The sequence below is a fragment of the Cottoperca gobio genome, chromosome 7 (assembly GCF_900634415.1).
Source record: "Cottoperca gobio chromosome 7, fCotGob3.1, whole genome shotgun sequence".
In the NCBI taxonomy this organism is placed as follows: domain Eukaryota; kingdom Metazoa; phylum Chordata; class Actinopteri; order Perciformes; family Bovichtidae; genus Cottoperca; species Cottoperca gobio.
In genome coordinates this window covers 13,008,977-13,030,576 of record NC_041361.1, presented here as the reverse complement: position 1 = coordinate 13,030,576, position 21,600 = coordinate 13,008,977, and the positions used below count along the sequence as shown (strand labels likewise).

The window sequence follows — 21,600 nt, the reverse complement described above, 5'->3', positions numbered from 1 at the left end:
AGAGATTTGTTCTGCCTGTCTCTGTGCTGTGGGAGGAAGGCAGCACTGCTCAGTCTCCTGTCGTCTGTTTTCAGAGCCAAGCGGGATGCCAGCAGGAGTTTGGGCCAGAAGTGTCTCAGCCTCTGAGATTGAGGTGAATTGGCAGGCTCTCTCCTTCACCCCTGAAAGGGTTCTGGGCTATGAGGTACATTTTACCCTTTTAAATGGAAATAGAAATCACAAACACAACACAATTCAAATGCTTGTCATCACCCCTGTTGTACCTCAAAGCCATCACTTCCAAACTCTGCGTCGCCATGGAAATGGCTGTTTCAGTTGGGCGACTGTTAGAGCCAAAATTATACAGTTCTTTGTAGCAGCGCGACAGGAAAACATGTCAGAGCGTTTTCAAGAGAACAAAAAAAGGAAATTGCCTGTCCACATGCCTTTTGAAGAAGCTGTCAGTTATAGTGTATCAGGATGCAGACCTCATGATAGTATGTGCCGCAATACCAGACCTCATGTCACCATGCCATCATGTCGCACCGAAAACTGTGATCAGACCCAGTTCTCTGCTGTTGTTTGTTTTTAAAGTCTAACAGAGCAGCACCTTGGGAATCCATCTTTAGTCTTTTCATTGTTCACTAAATTAAATAGGAATATTAAACTATTACATTTTAAAGCCAAATCAGTTGCTATTCTATTCTTACCTTCAAAAACTGGGACAGCCTCGCCTGCACACATCTGAGTGAATCATCAGGGTGATCAAAGGGCTTTATTATAAGATGTTGTTGTTATTCTTTTGCTCAACAAAATCAAAGTTGTTTCAATATTTCCGTCGGGCAAATTGAGCTTGTGTGCCATTTCATATCTAAACTGATCACTGTCAACTTCAGCTAACTTTGAATAATGATGACATGATAAAAGTTAAATGTGTAGGGGGGTGGGTGTCATTTTGAATATATTTTCAGTTTAATGATTTAAAAAATAGTCTCTTATTTTATGATTGGTAAATTCAGTTGTTATTTGATCTGTAATATTGTCATATAAATGCTGCATGATTATCTCGATTTTCATTAGTGGAAAAATAAATATTACGCAGCACAGGTTGATGTATTGTAGAGCTGAAATGATTACACAATAAATCCATTAGTCGAGGGACAAAGAAATCTTGATTGTTCATTTTGATAATTGATGAATCGTTTCAGTCATCAAGCAAAAATGCAAAACTGGTCCTACTTCTTCTCACTCGAGAGCTTATGATGCTTCTCTGTTTTATAGGATTGTAAATTAAATACCTTGTGTGTTGATGGCGTCACCTTGGTCTAGTGGAAATTATGATTAGCTCTTGTTTGTGTCTTTGACATTTTAATAGTTAAATAATGTTTTAATTACTCAGATTAATCAATAAGAATAGGGATGATTATTTCCCTATGTTCACCCTCTCAGTAGTATTTGAACACAGGTGAAACATTCAACCAGGAGTTTTTAAAAGTACATTAAAAAGGCTTTCTAATGTCAGATCAAATAACCGGCTGGAAAGTTAAAAGAAAAGTGTGATCCGTCTGAAGAGGATATGCCTCTCATTTAACACCGCATTCAGGTCAAGACATCAAATAAAACTGCAAACACTTTGTTGTGCTGTATGTGATTAAATATTCATGTCACTGATTCACACATTTTGGTCCAATCCGAAGCAATTTATCACGGTAAAATAACACGCTCTCCGTCTCAAACAGGTGGTGTACTGGGAAGATGACACCAAACCAGAGACCATGGGGAAGGTCAGGGTGCCTTGGAACCAAACCTCGGTCATGGTGAGCGGCTTGGCAGGAAACACGCAGTATTTCCTAACAGTCAGCGCCTTCAACACAGCAGGCACCGGCCCCTTCCTCTCTGCGATCAACGTCACCACGAAAAAGCCACGTAAGTTACAGCACCCAAGACGTCCTGCTGCTCGGGGGATTTTGTATCCACACAGGTTATAATTCCAGTCAGATGGCAGAAACAATATCTACTTCTAATGACTTTGGAGTAGTGCTATCCCATAAGAGATGATCATTCTTGTAGAATGATGTGACAGTAATGTGTTTCTTTGCTGGCATATATACTGTAAATTAATTATTTTTATATCATGCAGCACCAGCTCAACCGCCGCTGAATGTCGAATGGTCCCTAATCGGCTCTCAGCTGTCTCTTTACTGGGAACCTGTGGTGGCAATGGAATCAGAGTCAGAAGTTACAGGCTACCAAGTGAGTTTGACTCTCTCAATATGCTCCACAGTGAAAGTGTGGACCTTACCTGTGTGGTGGCTCACTCTAAGCTGTCAGGCTATAAGAATACATGTTTACAAACTGTCACCTACCTTGCTTCCCCTCCCCATTCAGCTGTCATACAGGAGGCAGAGGCTCAAAGAGGTGAACACACTCACAACAGCCAATTCAACAGCTGAGCTGACCCTCCCCGAGGAAGATGACGTCTACATCATCCACATTCAGACGCTGAGTGAGGGAGGGCCGGGCCCGGCCTCGGATCCCATACAAATCCACCAACTCAGTAAGTTTGTTGCTCGTTGGTTGTCGTGGTTGTAAGTTCATGGAACAGTCTCTCAGATGGAAGAATTCAGTATTCAGCCGTCGCAGTGAAATATGCTGATGCCACCGTGTTCGAGAGAAACACAACAGAATGGCAACATTTGACATATAGATTCACCGGCACCTCAATCTCTCAGAGCTTCTAGTTTGTATTATTTACCCTCTGTTGTAAATGAAATCACTTATCACTTTTTAAACCTGTCAGGGACATTTTGTCCTCCGTTGACTCACCATTACCTGTGTCCCCAGCCACACTTGTTTGGGCTCTTCCAGGTTTATATTTTGCAGAAATATGCATCGCAATCCATCTCTGTCACAGGGGTTGACTTGCTGTTTTACTAGATGCTATTACTGTCCTTTGGGACTCCAGGGGGGGGCTCTTCTTCTGCTCTAAATGCTAATTTGCATTGTTGGTATTCTGTGTTGAATCCCTGAAAACAGCAGTTGAGAGAGATAGAATTCCACGCTGGCTTTTTTTTAAATTTCATTTGAAAAATAGGCTACTTTTTTCCCAGAGATTCTTTGGATACTGCAAAGAAAAAGATGTGGGCAAAACACATTAGCAGGCAAAACAGAGTGCTGTGTTTATAGAAACGAGTAGCTCTGAAACATCAGATGTGGTTCAGGTGGTTTCTTTTGTATAAATAATATATATTTCTTCCAGGAAAGGGTTTTATATGGATGTCAGTGATCCATAAGAGCTAATTGAGTTACTTAAATCATACAGGAGAAATTAGTGTTGAGTTAGTGTTGAGAGAAAACTGCATCCGGCTCCTGGTCCCTTTACAAGCAACTCCCTTAATAAATTTTTTGCTAAGAACAACAATAAATAAATACGTTTTCAACACTTTTTAAAGGGCCTACAAAATGATATTTCGTCAGTGTTATTGGGCTTGGTGTATGATAGAGGTTGCATATCTATTGTGAAATGTGCCATATATATATATTTTTAATATTGATGTAGTCGTAATAAATCACGATCATAACAGCATAAAAATGACTTCCGCTAACAACAATCGATCGCTGCGCCGAGAGCATCCACTTCGGCATTGTTCGGGCGATGGCGTCACAAGTCGTCTGCGTCACAGCCGCCGCCAGTGTTCGTCTGCGTTGAAGCGTCCAGCAAAGACTGATGTCAATTATTACGAGAAAGAACGGACAACAATTGATCGCCAAGGATAATTGTGAAGCGATGTGTTGTATGGGGATGTGGGGCCGTCTACCAAATCTTCGCGTTTATGGACAAGACAAGTGCGTTGATGAAACCGATGATTTGTTGGCAGCACTTTGAGAGATCGTGTTTCGAACAAACTATGCTCGACAAGGAAATGAGATTCAAAAAGAATTTAAAACTGAACGCAGGTGTTGTGCCTACAATACTGCCGAGACCGCAGCCAGCACAAGCCAGCACGCCGACTCAAACACGTCCACCGGTGCAGACTCCTCCACCAAAGAGACGACGAAATGCATTCGCCCAAAGGGAGAGAGCGAAGGTAAGCCGTGCTACTGTTTACTTTATTTATTGTTTAAAGCATAAAGCCATAATCGGTCTAGGCCTACTGTATGTAACAAGTTTACACCAGGCCCTAGGCGATATGTGTGTGTTATTGTTTGTAGTATTAATAACTTTAGAAATTACACTTCATTAGTTTAATTAAGTATAGATTCAATGTTTATAACAGGCTTCCCCATTTTATTTTGTGGTTTGAGTAAAAGCTTGAGTCTATTTAACTTTTAACGATCACCCTATTATTACAGAGGTATTGAAACATTGGTGAATGAAGCCACTGACAGAACTGAGGATACCTGTATGATCAGCGACCATCTGTTGGACATCCACACTGGGGAGGAAGCTGTGTGTGCAGCAGTAAGTATACAGACTGTACGTCATCTGTACATTACAGTTGTAGTACCAGTAAACCTGCACATGACGTGTTAAACATACAATCACCACATGCATGTACATAATTCATATATTTGTTTCATTTGATATCATTGCTCTCTCAATCAATTCAACCACATCTTTTATTATGAATGTTATTAGATATTTTCTTTACGCAGACATGTATAAACATGCAATACAATTTCAAGCTGGTTTGAAAGATTTATTAGTAAAGTTGTGTTTTGTACATTTCAGACATGTCAGAAAGAAATTGCTGTGCAGACGGATCCCCCTCCACGGACACACCACAAGTCCATGCAGGCGCGACCACGTGTCAGGTCAGCTGGACTGCAAGTTCCAATCCAAGTTGGTTGTTCCAAAAGTCAGCATTATAATATATATATATACACACACATACATACATATATATATATATATATATATTATATATAATGCTTGATTATAAAACATCTTTTTTGCAGAGTATGTTACTGAACTCTTGACCGAGACTCTACGCTTTGTGCCAAGACAATGTTGATGAGGAACCTTTCGAAGTCCCAGCTCCACTCAGCAGGAAGAACCAAACAAGAGGGATGCTGTTGTGCTGTATAGAAGCAGATTCAATCACTGAACTGACATTGTGTTGTTGTGTGTATTGTTATTGACTCTAATAAAGTGCTGATACTTGAACAACGTGTAGTTGTCAGATGTAAACGTAGCACAGATCTTTTGAATGGCACATGATGGCAGTCTGTGGTTCTTACCAGGTATTCCCCAACAAGATCTCATCTTAATTTCATACTATTTATATGCCTGTTTGACGACAGGCTCGTAAGCAGCTCTTAAGCCTGTTATGGTCGTACCTGTCTGTAAAGCACACTGAGACAAATGTATAATTTGTGATATTGGGCTATACAAATAAATTTGATTTGATTTGATCTATCTAGTAGCAACTTGTTACCCGCTTCACGTAAGTCTCGTAAAGTTACGACATCGTAACTTCCATGAACATGTGGTAAGTGTTCCGGCTACTATAGGCTATAGTGACGTGTATATATATATATATATATATATATATATATATATATATATAGACGGTCAGTATACAGACTATACTTTATAAAACAGGGCTGTCCTCCGGTCTGTTTGTTAGCTAATAGCTAATGCTTTATATACAGCCTCGTAATATATGACGTTTGACATCAGACACAACGATAGAACCTCAACCGCAGAAACTTCGAGTAAGAATCAAGTTATCAAGCTTTACAGACGTCGATGTGTCCAAGTAGAGAAATAATTGAATATTTAGGGATCGAGCAATTTGCGGACAACTAGTTGGGTTCATAACAATTCTCGCTAGCAAGCTATAGATAGCTTGCGATCTATTTACGATCGAGGATAATGTTACGTTTTGTTAGGATGTATTTACTATATATTGAGAAGTTCTATGAACTATAGTCAAATGTATATACCTGTCTGTGTTCTGTTGCCGCACAGGATCTCCGCCAAATCCAGATTCACCGTCTCCATCATCCGCCTGTCCGCTACCGTCTGTGTCTCCATCTTGAATACTGTGTCTCGCGCTGCTCTGTTTCCACCACGTTAAACTCGCCCGCATGATCTAAATCTACGACACCGGCATCCTCTTCAATAAACTCCTCTTCTTGAAGGTGCATCGAGTGACGACTCACTGTCACTCGATTCTGTCGAAATATCCGAGCCAGAGTCCGACATCGCCACGTCTGCCGCTTCTGCCTGTGTATGTCTGTGTATTCAACTGGTGGACTGTTTTCTACTTGTGACGTCAGAACACGGCGTTGGGTGTTTCCGGTAGCGGCAATGTAAACATCGGTGGTCGACATACTAAATCATGATTTATTAATTACTGCGATCATTGTGTCATAAATAACACATCATTTTACAACACAAATAGCATTTACTATCATCAGTAGAAATTCATGTTTATCATTTCGTACCCCTGTGAATGTTTTATGATTTGGAAATGTAAGTATCTCATTTTCAATTAGAATGTTTTTTGGCAAATCTGTTTTGGGCTGTGTGTACAGGTAAGATAGCAGAGAGCTCAAACTTAAGATAAGGGATAGGAACTGGATGTCCCGAAGTTTTAGTGCTGCTGCCAACCGTCCGCTCCCTCCAGCAGGTTTCACATCAGTTCATCGTGTTTTTTTTGTGTTCCAGGTATGAGTGCCCGCGGCTCGAGAGCCTGGAGTGCGGACATCTCCCCCCTCTCTCTGCTCCTCGCCATCGCAATATCAACATTCAGGTCAACGTCGTGACAAGATGACAAACTCTGCTCGGTTTTTCAATCTTCTTATTGATATTTCTTTTCTTGAATTTGTGAAAGTTGCTGAGTTCTTTTCTCTCATTTTTGGAGGTGACCACATACTATTTTGCAGTGTTAGATTGCGGGTATGAGGCAGCACAAGAATGGCGTGTGCTGTCAGGCACTTAATTAAATATGAGTAAATGATTGAGCTTTTTTTTCTTTCTTTTTTTACGTATGTCTGACATTTTTGCCGGTTGGAACAATGCTCCATTTCAACTCTTTTTTTCGACTCTAGATTGATACTGATGCCTTACTTCCATCCATGTGCCAAAGTAGTTTCAGCCTTCTTGTTGTTACTAAGACAGCTACATGCTTTCCTCAACATTTTATTCTTCACAGTTTCATATTAATGAAGGTCTAAGTTTACCTAGCGGAGGGCCATGATGAGAAGTTGTATTTTGTATTTTTAAATATTTTCAGTTTTCCTCTCCACATCTGAATTGGCGAGTAGGAACATGTTCATTCACCCGTGCCTTTGGAGATTCTTGTAACACCGTCACTTATAGACAATAGTCAGTGACGCTCAGTGTTTCAGAACATTCTGCAGCCGCCTTCATCTTTACGTGCTCCATTCAAAGTTGTCCCAGATGAAACTCATAAAACAGCTCACAGTGCCGGTGTAAGCCATTTACCTTTTATCATTTGATTGTGGAGAGCTGAATGTGTACCATGATGGCTCGTACAGGTTTTGATGCCTCAGACCAGTTATTGTGATGGCGTGCTGATTGATGGATTGGACTTTACTCTGCACTCACAAAGATTACATCTGCCTGTATACAGCAGTAGTGGGAGAGGTATACGACTGCCAGTGTATTTCCGTCAACACTAATGCTGAAACAATCACCAGAAAATAATCAACAACAAGTCGTTTAAGTCATTTATCGAGGGGAAAATGCCAAACATACCCAACAAGGTGTGCGTTCGATTGCAATCCATTTGCGGGTTTTATCCCACTTTATACCATGGCCACATGCCAACAAACTGCAATGTGTCAACAAAATAAAGATATCATTCAGTCATTCAGTTACTTATACAACTATTTTAATATCACTTTTCTATTTTTAGAGCAACAACAAGAAATATCCCCATATTTAAATAATTATCATACACAACAGATGTTCACTCCACCTTCTGACGTAAGCATATTTCCCTTTCCTTTAAAGAGTACTTTCACTGATTGCACTCAAACATATCATTCTTAAACAAAAGTTTCACAAAACAATCTCAGCTCAGAGTGTACTTACTATCTTTTAACCTCATCCATATCAGTAAACACATCTTGCCATGGATTATCACAGCATAGGTTCCTTAACTTCAGTCAGCTGACTTTGGTTATTATTTTGTCAAATCAATTTAAATACTGGCGCATTCATTTATAATAGCAAACAAACACCTGTCTCAGAAGTGTCTGGTTATACTGTCCCATTACCAAACATAAAGGCAGACCTGCCAGCCAATCAGGATCCAGAATTCTCCGTGGCCATGGTATCCATGGTATGACATCTTCGTGTTTTGGACTGTTTGTCAGAAAAAACAAAACGTACATTTGAAAACAGCACCTTGGGCTCTGGGAAATTGTGATGTGCATTTTTCTACATTTTCTGACATTTTATAGACTGATTGATTAAAAAATAATCATTAGTTGGAGCCCTAGTTTACTTCCATCTGGGCAACACACAGTAGTTGTGCCAGTCAATGTGCATAATCAGCCATTGCAGTCGAGACGAGGGGTTTAAAGTGCTGCCAACTGTGCCAGTCTGATAATTGAAATCTAGCCACCAGCTTAGACATTATTTGGCAAAATGTATGATCAGCTGTGTTTTAATACTTTGTGAATCTGTCCCTTCTTGTCAGTTGTATTGGCTTTTTGTTATGTGGTATGTGTTGTCATTGTTTATTTATGTATTTCAGCAAAACCCCATTGCTCAGGTATTCAGACCTGCTTCCCCCTACCTTTCAATAGCCCTAAAGTGGCAGGAGCAGATAGATCAGTAATCTGTCAGCACACAACACAAGGGTCCATTTAACAGACTGACTTGACGAATGGAAAGCCTGATATGCGCCATGATTTAGCCAACATTGAAACATCTTAATGAATTAGAGCAGGCCTGAGGGGCTTCTGTGGGAAAGGGCATAGCAGTAATGGTACTAATGACACCCACACAAGACAAATGTATCAGGATTTAGGGGGGACTAAATCAGGACAATCCCATCAAGATGACACCAGGAAGATTCAAGGGTGTGTGTGTGTGTGTGTATGTATGCTTGATTATTTCCTTACCCTACGGTGTGTTTTCAAAAAGAAATTTCTGCTGTTTCGGGAATTTCTTGTACTTAACCGTGGTTCAGGGCTTTGGGCACCTACAGCATTGCGGACATTCGAATAGAGTAATACAAGGTCAATATGGGAGGTGGAAAAAACAAATTTAACCTAGGGAGGCTTTAAAATGTCTGTTTTTTCTATCAAATTACAATGGATTGTCAGTGCAAAGGAACAAGTGGAAAAAAAGCTCCAGAATCCAGAAGGCCAGGTACAAGTCTGTTTTAAATGTGAAGACAAAGGCTTTCTGCCCATGATGAGTGTTAATAACTTTCTGAAAGCGGTCTTTGAATCCTGTTTTGTTGTTTTTGTGGCTTTACGTGTGGTTAATCTGTATACATTCTTTCATCACAGAATGTCATTGTTAAGCTAACAAATGTTTACACAGGAAATGCATCTTTCCGGCTGATTTATTTGATTATATGAACTGAAAAAAACATTACGCCGTTTATGAACTTGTGTCTTGGGTACATAGAAGCATTGCCAACCTCTTTGTTTTTGTAACGTATCAGTACTGTGGAGATGTTATGATTTTCACTTTGATTTTCTCTTTTATTTTAATGTTTGATATTGTTCCTGATTGTTTATTTTATTTGGATTCTTCCAAAAATTCTGCACAAAGGTCAAGTGTTGCTTTAAAATAACAATTAAGAGCCAGTGCGATGAGATCTGTCTTGCCTTCATACAGTTAACTGTACATACTGTATGTATTTTGTTGTGCTATGAAGCAAAGCCCCCAACTGGGAGACCAAACTGTGGTGTCCTACTTCTAATTGTAATTCTCTGTCAAACCCAGAATCTGAAAAATACATGAGCAGAGAGAAACATTTCTAAGCAGCTGCTATCACACACAGCCTTTTGGTGCAATGACACAAACACTACCTGTTACAAGGTAGTCAGCCAGTGCACAGTAGATAATACAAGTAGTATTATCTACTAGTACTTTTTGTCTTTTTATACCAATACAACTTTACAATGTTCTTGCTACTTTCAAGATCAGAAAATCTGAATTGATTGGAAATAAATGAGTTACCCCCAAATGTGTAATTCCATAAAGATTGATGAAGAAATACAATTAGAGCTCTGGGTGACAACGCTTGGCCTTTCTGTTGTGACTCCTCAGTATTTTGATGTCCATGTGATCTCTGTGAGATCGTGGCAGTAATGTTTTCACATTGAAAAGTCATCAGCTGATCTTGATATTCTGAAAGCTGTGCATGTATGATATTGTTTGGTGCATTTGTGTTTTCTAAATGAGGGAGTTAATAAAAACAATTCACTGAGGATTCTCTCTTGGATTTCTTTGAATTATGTGTGGCACGGTGTCATTTTCAGCATCAGCAGTTTTAGTGTCTTTTACCGCAGGAAGAATTTGAGTGGTGCCTTGAGGCACCATCAAAGCCATAAAATGCATAATATTATGAAAAAGCATTTAAATGAGAGTAAATGGCAGCAGTAATGTCCTATTCAGTGGATAAAGAACACCTTTGCAAAGATTTTGGTGTATAAACTAATTGTTTTATTACATAATAAGGACTATCATCACAAAGATTCCAAGGTTTTGAATCCATCTAAAAGAATACATAATCTAAAAGTAATGTATCAAGTAGTAGGCTTTGTGTAGTAGCTTTTGCAAAGAATCACTGAACCGTTTCTTTTGATTGTTCGAGCATATATATTTGCTGAAGTTTGGATGCCTTCCACTAAAACAAGGGAATGACATGGAAAGCTACTGTGAAATATTGATTCAGCCAGTGTTGCAGAGATGCTTTTAAGATAATAGGAGGGAGAGGACCCTGTGAAGAGATCAATAGGAAGAGGAAGTGAAGAAAAGCGAGGTTTCTCCCTACACACCACAGATCATCCATAATGAGCTGGTGTGTCAATACTTCGGCAATGGCTCTTGACATGATATTGACCGCTGAATCACAACACTAGGCTACAGTAACTTATTTTTTCACCAGACACAGAAGGGAGGCTATTTATGTACGATTAGTATAACCACAGCATCACCTCTATTGCTGAAAAGGGCACGATACAGATATTCAAATATGGTTTGGATAGCTCTTACAGAGATATTGACTGAGACATGATTAGTGTATATGACTTCTCCCTATAGCCCACCAACACAGTGCAGATGCTGTAGTTTAGTTGCTGCAGATTGCAAATGTCAATACTGCCCCCTCATGGTACCAGCATCCCGGTGCAACGCTCTGGTCAGATTGGATGGGTGAGGTAAGGCAGTGTCTGCAGTGTCACTGCATTGAACGGGTACATAGAGAATCAGAGCCTGGCCATGCAGTGGAATAATGATTCATGACCAATCTTGATTTGGATCTCAATCTCAGTGGTAGCCATCAACACAACGTTAAAACAAAGACAACCAGATATGCGAAATAACAGCTATAAATATCAGGAATAGGTTGAGTTGTAAATTAAAACATTTTACATGTGGTCATGTAGCAATATTTCTCTTTTATTATCAATAAACTGTAGAAAATATAGTCCGTCCTTCCGCGGCTCTTCCACTCCACGCCGTTAGGTGGCGCTGTCTGTCCTTCTGCCTCCTTCCTGGCAGCTCAGGAGAAAAATACTGAGAAGAGGGGGCTGCTTCCTGCGGCTCACATGTACACAGCACCACGACTAAATGATGGATTCTTCAAAGAGTAAAGACTCCACAAAGAGTGGCATTAAAGACACACATTCAGACACCACTGACGAGGAAAAGAGCGACTTGTGTCCCGGTTTTAAAGACGCGGATGCTTTTGTAAAAGTAAGTGAACTAACCAAGCTGGACGCAGAGTATTTGAGTTCAGGCTAGCAGTCAGGTGGCAACGTGGATGCGCTTGTTGGCTAAGAGCTGCAGTCACATAAGTTATGTGTTGGTAGAAAACATGCACAGCTATCTGTTGACACAATATTTTTATATATTAACGATATTGCAAGCGTTGAAAGCTGCTTTGGTGTGCTAATACGTTTTAAAATATGCCTGTCTCAAGGTAAATATTTCCATATAACTTACATTTCATTCTAGGAACTTAACATATTCGACTTACCCATTTAATTGTGTTTATTAATGGTTTCGTCAAAAATATTTAACCGTCTCAAATTGCTCATTTGGGACCAATTTGAGCTAAAGGCTTATAAGGTCAAGGCTATTTAACTTAGCTAGCTAAACATAGCTATTACATGGAGAAAAGCAAGCAAATATCCACCTTTCAGAAGCTGACACCAGCAGAAAGTTGTAGATATATAAATAGCTAACATTAGTCAATTATCAAAAACGTTTTGATACATTTTCAATCATTGCACTCGTTAAATATCAAGTAAATATGTAACTGCTAGGTTTCAATGTATAGGAATTACTTTCTTGTTGTGCAAACCCTGATATTATACATTACACTAAAAAGCAAAATAAACATTTCCCTAATTGTAGTACATTGTATTGTATTAGTGTTGACTAACAGCTCAACCTGTCTCTCCTCTGCAGTATGGATTGGGATCCGTATTATCCGCCACCAAGGTATCCGCCAGCTTGCCTCAAACTGGTGATGAATATGATTTCTATCGGAGCTTCCCGGGCTTCCAGGAGTTCTGTGAAAGTCAAGGAGATAAGCTCTTGCACTGGTGAGTTCAATTATGTTGTTGCTTCTTGTGAGTTTTCAGCTCAGTCAGACTTGCACCCGCTCCCCCTTTCGTTCACGTAAGTTAAAGCCCATGCAACTGACACATTTAAGAATACCTTTCCTGTTGTCAGGAGCTGTGGATGCATTTGCACGTCAAAGTTGACCTTTTGTTGAACGTAGACATGTGAATTTTCCCAGTTGCTCAAGATAAATAGTTTTGTTTTGATGTGTCTTGGCTTTGGAACTGGTGGGAAAGATTGATTCTAGTGCCATCATATCACCACTGTTTGTACACTACCAGACCACACACTGCAGCATCCCTCTCATAGTCTGTTTACAGTCTGATTGCTCCACTCAACATTTCCTGATTCCTAAGCAGTACCAATGACATCAGGTTTCAATGCTAAGTGCGAGAACTTGATTTACTGAAAGCAAGTCTGCCTGAGCCTTAGACATGCAAACGGGAAAGTGGGTTGCCACTTGCTGTTTCCCAATAAGATAAATATTTATTTTCACTGTGTCCCCATGTCAGCATGAGTCAGATAATGCACCACCACGGCTGCAGATCCCACCTGAAAGACCGGAACAAGCTGACGGGGCTGGAGGAGAGATTCGACTTGGTCGTGGACTCGAACGACGTCATCCTCGAAAGAGTGGTATGATCGTCTTTCAGCTTTGGTGTTGTACAAATTTATTCATGAAAAAAAGTCTTTGCAAACCAACCGAGCTCTTGCATTGGATTTCCAGGGGATTCTTCTTGATGAAGCTGATGGGGTGAACAGGAGCCAGCAGCCTGTCATGCCTTCAGGGTTTCAGCCTCCCAAGATTGTTGTTTCCAGCTGGAATCGCAAGGTTGGCTTATTAACGTCTCAGCTCTTACACTGCAGATGCCAGTTTCTTTGGGCCGCGTTCAAGCTTAAACATTATGTGCCAGTCCTGGCATTCAAGTGTTTAAAGCACTAGAATGTTTTAGCTTTTTTTAAATCATGATGAATATTCATACTTCACACCCTTTGGTAAACAATGCTTTTATTGATCAGGGTTCAGGCTCCGGCAGTCGCTCTGAGACGTTCCGACTGCTCCAAGCCAGGAATGTTGCGAGGCCTCAGCTGAAATTCAAGGAAAAAGTTGACAACAGCAACACACCATTTATTCCCAAGATCTTCATCAAGCCCAATGCAATAAAGCCTCTTCCCTCATGTAAGATACTTTTTACGCTCATGTGGTTCCCATCTGTTGTTTTCATTAACTCATACAAATGTGTAACATGTGCTCTCTTGCTCTCCAAATCGTAGATTTCACCAACAAAAAAATCCGTAAAGCGAGGCCTGAGGACCTCGATGTCCCGGCGGCCCTGGCTGACTTCATTCACCAGCAGAGAACTCAGGAACATGTTGAAGACATGTAAGACTTGTCTCTTGTGTATTAGTAACATTTTGACATTTCCTGTTTTCTCTTGGTCCACCTAAACTTGGGATTCTGATCCATGTAGGTTTGCACACCCATACCAATATGAACTGGATCATTTTACATTACCGGAAAGCCTTCTGTCTAAGCCAGAACCGCAGGTAAGCTATAGTGATCCTATATTATGATCCTCTCATTGTTGGTTAGTGTTCTACTAAATCTGTGGGGTTTTGTGTGATTGTATTATTTTTTAGATGTACAAACCAGTGGATGAGACCAAATGCTCCTTTATTGACTCTCTGGAGGATCTGGTGGCTCTGAATGAGAAGCTTTGCAAATTGTCTGAATTTGCAGTGGACCTTGAGGTACGAGATTAGAAAAAGTTTGTTGATGTGCAGGGGGCGGGCACAATGTTGTTTATGTGGTGGTGATGGCCTAGTGGTCTAGTGGTACGGCTTCCAAATACAACACCAGGTGGTTGTGAGTTCAATACCAGGCTGGCACCATTGTACCTCTGAGCAAAGTACTGAGTTAACCCTAATGTAATGTAATGGCTATATAATGTCACGTGAGGCTTATAATGCTGACATTTAAGTTCTGTGGTCATTTTGAGTGTTTCGTTAACACTCTGTTCTCCGTCGCAGCACCACTCCTACAGGAGCTTCCTCGGCCTCACCTGTCTGATGCAGATCTCCACCAGAGACGAGGACTTCATCATCGACGCCATCGAGCTCCGCAGCGAGTTGTACATCCTCAACGAGGCATTCACTGACCCGGCTATTGTCAAGGTAATGGCACTGCTCCACAAATGTAACAGAAGATGAGATTACATATTTGTTTTTTAAAATGACATTTTATTTCATTTTTTTATGTCAATATTCCCATGAACCATTTATTTAGCGTCTTTATTATTCAAATCTGACGACATGGCGACTGTTCTAGATACATCTTTACAAATGCACAGAGCAACCACACTGCAGATTTTAAATAAGCACTTGTCATGTTAACTAAACCATTTGTTTTAAGCTGAAAATGAAGATGTATGCTAAATGTACAACTGTCAAGATCCATTAGTTCTTGCAACGCTACCTCTTAGTTTTAACCTAAATAAATCGACATACAGTAGTTTTGTGCACAAAGTGTTTTACTTTGCAGTCAACAGTTATGACAGATGTTTCTGGTACTTCCAAATGAGTAGTTTAGTTTGCAGCCACTTGTTCCACTTGCTGTATTGCTCTGCGTTGTAAAGCTTTGTCATCGCATTCTCAAATCTCGGCAATTAAAATGGCCTCAAGCAGATGAAATTGAAGATGGCTCTGTCGAATCATTTCCTATTTAAATTATAAAGTAACCTGGAGAAGAAAATCTCCACCAGTGTAATGAGTTTGTGAAGTTTTAATCTTGAAAACTTCTGAGCCTGAATTTCTTTGAGGTGTTCAAACATGTTTGATGAAGTTAGTGGGTGTCCTGTGGTGTGTGGGAGCCACCGTGAATCACACACTGTAGGACACCTGTGAAGAAGTGTGTTGCGTGGTTTGAACTGCTGAGAGATCGTTGATAAAAATCCAAATGGAAAAATGTCACATAGTGTGTCCCCAGTTTTTAATACTTTTGGTTCAAATATTTTCTGTATCTAAGCAGTGATTTTATTATTTTTTTCAAAATAAGTTTCCAGAGAGGTTACCACTGAATGTGCCTTCTCTCCCCCAGGTATTTCACGGCGCTGACTCTGACATCGAGTGGCTCCAGAGGGACTGTGGCTTGTATGTCGTCAACCTTTTTGACACGCATCAGGCCAGCCGAGCTCTGAACATGGCCAGACATTCCCTCGACCACCTGCTCAAACACTTCTGCAACGTGGACTCAGACAAACGCTACCAGCTGGCTGACTGGAGGATTCGGTATGGAGATGACAGGGCCATTTGATGCTTCAGTTTATAGTTATTGTTTAGGTTTAACTGAGGGATAGAGTTCCTTTTAATCTCTTCAACGGAACTCCATCATGTAGTTCAGATTGTTTGTAGTATTACTTCTAAAAAAGATTATTATTATTGACTTAAAAAACGTGTGCCACAATTCTGCCCTGTAGACCCTTGCCAGAGGAGATGGTGCAGTACGCCCGGTCAGACACCCACTACCTCCCTTACATCTACGACCGTGTGAAGGCACAGCTGTTGGACTTTAACCACGGGCAGCCTGGCCTGCTGCAGAGTGTCTGGAACAAAAGCAAAGACATTTCTCTGAAGGTGAGCACAAATCTTACTTCATACACCATTACCGGTATATGACCTCTTTAAAATCAGCTTCTATAATCCTACTCCACTATTCTCTATCCAATAGTTGCACAGTTTCTTTATTGCTGTCTCCTGCTTTTTCTGACATTCGTCACGATTCATCATGTGCCTTGCTTCCGTACAGAGATATGTGAAGCCTATATACACAGAGGAGTCATATTTGGAGCTGCAGAGGAAGCAGAAAAGGTCTTTCAACACCCAGCAGCTAACTGCCTTCAGACTGCTGTTTGCCTGGAGGGACAAGCTGGCCAGGCAGGAAGATGAAAGCCCCGGGTAGGCTGATTGGAAATGGATGGACTCGCTGTTTTCCTATTTATAGTTTGTGCCCAGCCTGATTTTGCAACCCACATGTGTGTGACAATCTCCATGCTCTTAGAATCATTCCTAGTCTTTGGACATATGTCTGAACATGTTTTGACATAGTGTTATTTGTGTGTGTTTTAGATTCACTCTGCCCACTCATATGATGAACAAGATATGCGAGGAGCTGCCCAAGTACGTTGATGAGATTTCGCACATAATTCTGATTAATTTTCAGTGTTCGTTCTCTCACTGCAGCACAATATGTTTTCTTTATCTGCTCAGAGAGCCTCAGGGCATCATTGCCTGCTGTAACCCTGTACCCCCAATGGTGAGGCAGCAGGTCAATGAGCTGCATTTGTTAGTGCAGCAGGCCAGAGAAATGCCGCTCCTTAAGGTAAGAAAACACGGTGGGGAGGATTTATGTTAGTGTAATATCAACATTTGCATTAAAAAGTCCCTTGTCAATGAAGGTATGTAAATCAATAAAACATTGCAATGTTTTCTACACTTCACACAGGCTGAGATTGCAGCTCAGAAGAAGAAAGGCCTCACACCTATAACAAAGGTTAGTTAACAGATGGAAGTTTAGTTTTCCCACATTCAGTATTTGTTGAAAGAAACTGCGACTGGGATAAAATGAATGCAATTTTGTACACATTTCCAGCCAGAGGTCACGTTGTTTGGTCCTCATGATACATCCAGGGTCTCTGAGAGCGATCTGAACTACTGCTCTACTGATGGTAAGCTTGATACTCGTACATGCTGTGTGTTATCCTGGCGAGGTAATATTTTGACCCACTACTCCTCAAACAAATGTATTTATTTTCAGAAATGCCAGTCAAACAAGGGACGCTCTTCTCAGAGGATGAGCACAAAATGGATGTTGATGTACAGCAACCAAGTGGTCTCGTGGCCACAGCCATAATCACACTGTTTGAGGTAGAAATCAACCTTACGTTAACTTTATTCACTCAGTCGATGTGTATGCAACTGTGATACCTAATGTGAGAACTCTGCGGCCTTTTTTTTTTTAAAGGAGCCTGAAACACAGAATGACCCCGAGTCCCTCTCTGTGGCTCACATGAAATCCAGACGTATCATTGAGTCTTTTGAAAACCCTTTCAGAATGGTAAGAGATGACATGGATTTCCCCTCAGTATTGTTTTCATTTTATTCAACCAGACACGCAGGATTCAATTATGTGCCTTGTGATTTCAGTACTTACCCACCAGCAATGTGCACATCAGCAAGAATGCCAAGTTTGACCCATCTTCGAAAATATTCGAGGTAATCAAAGAGCTCATCCACATCCAGACTTATTTGTGTTGTACTCTTAACTACATGATTGAATGTTCACAGTTGTACAATCTCACACTTGCAGATCAGCAAGAGATGGAAGCTGCAGAGTATTGAACAGCAACAGAAGGAGTTGGATGCCAAGAGGAAAGCCAAGGAAGAAGCAAAGGAACTCACAAAGAAAGTGGCAGGTAATGGAGACTTGTAAAATGTAAATGTACACTTAATAATAATAAAAAGGAATGTCCCACATTGTATTTTAATGTTGCATTTCCACAGAGGAAAGAATCAAGGCTAAGCAGAGCTACCAGGAGTCTCTCCAGAACGTTGCCACTGTTCGCCAGCAGGCAGCGGTAAGTCATTTGCTTTTTTTTTGTGTTACTTCCATTTCCTCTAAGCCACTTCAGATAGGCTTTGCACTCCCTGTGGTGAAGGTATATATCCATGAAAACAGTGTTATATTCACCAGAGAGCCTGGCACAGCATATTAAAGGTGCTGTAATAGGCAGTTTAACTCTCTGCAATGTCCCCCATTTTCTGAAGACATGGCTGTTATTTCTGCACATAAATACAGTGACTCACAAGTGAACTGCTGCTGCCAGTCTGCAGCAGCGGTGTGTCAGCGGCCTTTTAATATTTATATCTGTCATGATGTGCCTGGGGAGGAAGAACGCACAGAGTAGGATTGCAGCATCGGCGATGAGTCCTCCACTCATCAAACGCTTGTCTTCCCTCTTGGGAAACAACTAAAGCTACTTTCTTTCCAAAAGCCCACTTCCTGTTAGCTCCGTCTGTCCGGGGTATTGCTTGGCACCCTCCCGCTCTGTTACTTCTACGCCCTCTTTCCACCGTATGGTGTTTCCTCTCCGTTTTTAAATGCTCAGTTAGACAAAAATCTTAATGCGCAGTACCGAAGGTATGGTCACCAATGGTTGACTCTTTCCTCTGGTCACGCTGGTGGCACCACTTCCCCTCTCGCTTTCACTGTGTGAGCTTTGACTCATCGGTGGCTAGTGCACACAGTGATGGCGTGCACCGCAGCAAACCATTGTGTGATGATGGCTTAAGTGAAACGTTGGCTTAAAGCCGAAGCGGCGGCTTCACATGAGCGTGTAGCCCCCGTCTGGTGGCATGCGTTCTAGTCGAGTGTTGGCAGCAGCACTTGAACGTTACACTTGTCAACCTGCCAACTGTTGGCAAATATTGGCCCTGCCAGCTAACTCTCACACTCTCTGCACTTTTCAAGTTTCCAAAGCTTCCACTGCACTAATATTACGGCTGCGTTCATGTATGTATGTTCTATTGCATGAAGTATGCATACAATTGGGGCAAAATACTTTGTCATAACATTGCACCTTGAACTTTGACCCTCTTGCTCATATAGACCCTGCGCTAAGGATTGTGGGTAGCCAGTAAAGCATGCTGGACTTGCTGGTGTTCTTGGCATACTGCATTTGACAGACTACATATTATATATTGGGACGTACTAAATCATTTCCTGGCATACTAAATAGTTTGGTAGTATAGGTAAGATTAATATTTTAAAGGCTATGTGCTGTTATTGGGAAACATCACAGGTTTTCTTTATTACCTGCGTCCTGTTCACCAACAGTTAATAAAAAATAAAAAAAATGCTGAGATGGAGTTATGTAATCTGATACAGTTTTGACTCGCCCAGCCCTGAGGAAGACCTTTCTCCGTAGATTAATCAACAGGCTACGCTGGCTTTTGTAAACCGAGGGAAGCTTTGTTTAAACATAGTTAAAGATGAATGGTAGCTTCTGGGATATGAGCATGAAGCTGCAGCTTCACCCTCTGACCTGCTAGCTAGATACTGTAGCTACAACTGTACAACTAGACGTTTTAATTTAACTAAGAACAGACGTGCACACATTTCAATATGTACTGTATCATTCCCTGCACTTATGTAATGATGTTGTCAGGTTTCTTCTGTATCTTAAAACCAAACTAGTTAATAAATTGTAGAGATTTGGACTTGAGTCTCCTCAGACTAATTGCACGTCTTCTATGGCAAAAGAGTATCGTTGCACTGACCCACAGGTTGACTGATGACAACACACAGTGTCAGTTTACAGGGATGTAAAAGTTTAATGAAGCAAAGTGAAAATGTTTTAAAACCTTTTTAGATGGCAGAAAAAACTGGATGTTCACTTAAAGACTGTTTGATCACTATTGAGTCAATATAATGTTGACTTGAGTGTCGAGTACTGCACTTCTTTCAGAGGCGCCGACAGTATGAACTTGTTGTGTGGGGTACAAAGAAATGTATGTTAAAGAGAAACATATGTTTGGCATACTACTCGTCCCATAGCTGGGAACCGTTTTGTTAGTTTAATGAAATGTATCCAGTTACAAATACATTCATTACAGTGTTTATTATAAGTATTGTACAGAATTTAACTTGCTGACCAATTTCATTAGGAATCTGTAAAAGCCGGCGGAAAGAAAAGAGAGAGGGCCACCAGTCAGGTTGATGTGTCGACTCCGAAACCGAGTAAGAAGATAATGAAGTCTGCAGATAAGCCCCTGAAGACAGAACCGCCTCCCCAAGAAACCTTCGAGCCCTTCGACTACAGTCAGTCAGACCTCAAAGTCTTTGCTGGTATGCATATGTGATTGATCACTACTTACTTTACATTCAGTGACTTATTGTACTTTATAATGACTTCAACTCAGTGCACTCACTTTGTTTTCACAGGCAACAAAGCAAAGGACAACACGCAGTTTGATCCAAACAGACAAGCCCATGATTTTAGGAAAAAGGTATTTGTTTGTTAATTCATTTGTTTATCAACAATACGTATTCTACGAGTGTGAATTAAAACATTTTATCCAACAGAAAAATTCCAAGGGACAAAAATCCAACTCTGGAGCTGGAAGTCGAAGTATGTCGTATATGGCTGGAAAGTCTGACAGGTAAACTTTTACAGTGCAGCAGTTTCTTTGCGTCTGCTAATTCAAACATCCCGTGTGGTAACCATTGTCTTTCTCTTCTCCACAGAGGAGTCCGGCACAAGTGGCCCAAAAGATAAACTCCCGTTGATGCTATTATCTGTCTTATTTTTAAACTCTTTTTTTTTTTTAACCTGCAGGGACAACGTTCCCATTTTTTTCCCTTCTTGCAAGTAAAATTCAGTATTTCAATATTCAATGATTTTCAAAATATAATTCCTTCCATCTGTGGGACAGTTTACCTGTAAATATGTGGAAGCACAGACCTCTTTATTAAAGATTATTTTAGAGGACAAAGTTCTTGCCTACATGTTTTTGATTAAACCAAAATAACATTTGATTTGGTGGAGCGGTATCATAATCTGACCTTTCTTCACAACTGATATTAACTTTAAAGTGAACGTGTGGATTTAGCATGTCCTTATGTACGCATCGGGCCAGCCTTGTGTAAACAAAAAAACAACATTGGTCAGTAAATGAAGCACTTCTAGGAAAGACCTTAACTTTATACCATGATATTTGTTATGGAATATAACAGCATAAATGTCCTCAGTGAGGCACTATTCAGAAGTGCCATT

At 40.6% G+C, this 21,600-nt stretch overlaps 2 protein-coding genes across 2 annotated transcripts in view; both read left to right on the top strand.

The window, feature by feature from the left end:
* The window catches only part of cntn3a.2 (contactin 3a, tandem duplicate 2), a 38,042-nt gene extending 27,635 nt beyond the window's left edge, over positions 1-10,407 (top strand). The window contains exons 19-23 of the mRNA XM_029436363.1: positions 75-184; positions 1,719-1,905; positions 2,120-2,232; positions 2,368-2,536; positions 6,656-10,407. Of these exons, the coding sequence (XP_029292223.1) occupies positions 75-184; positions 1,719-1,905; positions 2,120-2,232; positions 2,368-2,536; positions 6,656-6,753 (677 nt within the window). The 3' untranslated portion in view covers positions 6,754-10,407. The remainder of the gene's footprint in view (positions 1-74; positions 185-1,718; positions 1,906-2,119; positions 2,233-2,367; positions 2,537-6,655) is intronic.
* Positions 10,408-11,714: 1,307 nt separating this feature from the next.
* exosc10 (exosome component 10) lies at positions 11,715-21,315 on the top strand. Its single transcript, XM_029435980.1, has 25 exons — positions 11,715-11,896; positions 12,614-12,750; positions 13,282-13,405; positions 13,497-13,601; positions 13,790-13,949; positions 14,045-14,153; positions 14,242-14,317; positions 14,411-14,521; positions 14,801-14,944; positions 15,867-16,057; positions 16,246-16,402; positions 16,575-16,723; positions 16,895-16,945; positions 17,036-17,147; positions 17,271-17,318; positions 17,418-17,493; positions 17,583-17,692; positions 17,790-17,882; positions 17,972-18,040; positions 18,135-18,240; positions 18,329-18,402; positions 20,492-20,672; positions 20,769-20,833; positions 20,910-20,986; positions 21,072-21,315. Exons 1-25 carry the CDS (start codon positions 11,771-11,773, stop codon positions 21,100-21,102), a joined length of 2,682 nt encoding a protein of 893 aa, XP_029291840.1. The 5' UTR covers positions 11,715-11,770; the 3' UTR covers positions 21,103-21,315.
* Positions 21,316-21,600: the final 285 nt, after the last annotated feature.

What these genes read in the sequence shown, in the direction of transcription:
- exosc10 (XM_029435980.1), top strand. Translation starts at nt 11,771, where the DNA reads ATGATGGATTCTTCAAAGAGTAAAGACTCCACAAAGAGTGGCATTAAA. An exon ending in GCCTCACACCTATAACAAAG is followed by an intron (nt 17,319 to 17,417) that starts GTTAGTTAACAG and finishes ACACATTTCCAG; the next exon opens with CCAGAGGTCACGTTGTTTGG. An exon ending in GAACTACTGCTCTACTGATG is followed by an intron (nt 17,494 to 17,582) that starts GTAAGCTTGATA and finishes ATTTATTTTCAG; the next exon opens with AAATGCCAGTCAAACAAGGG.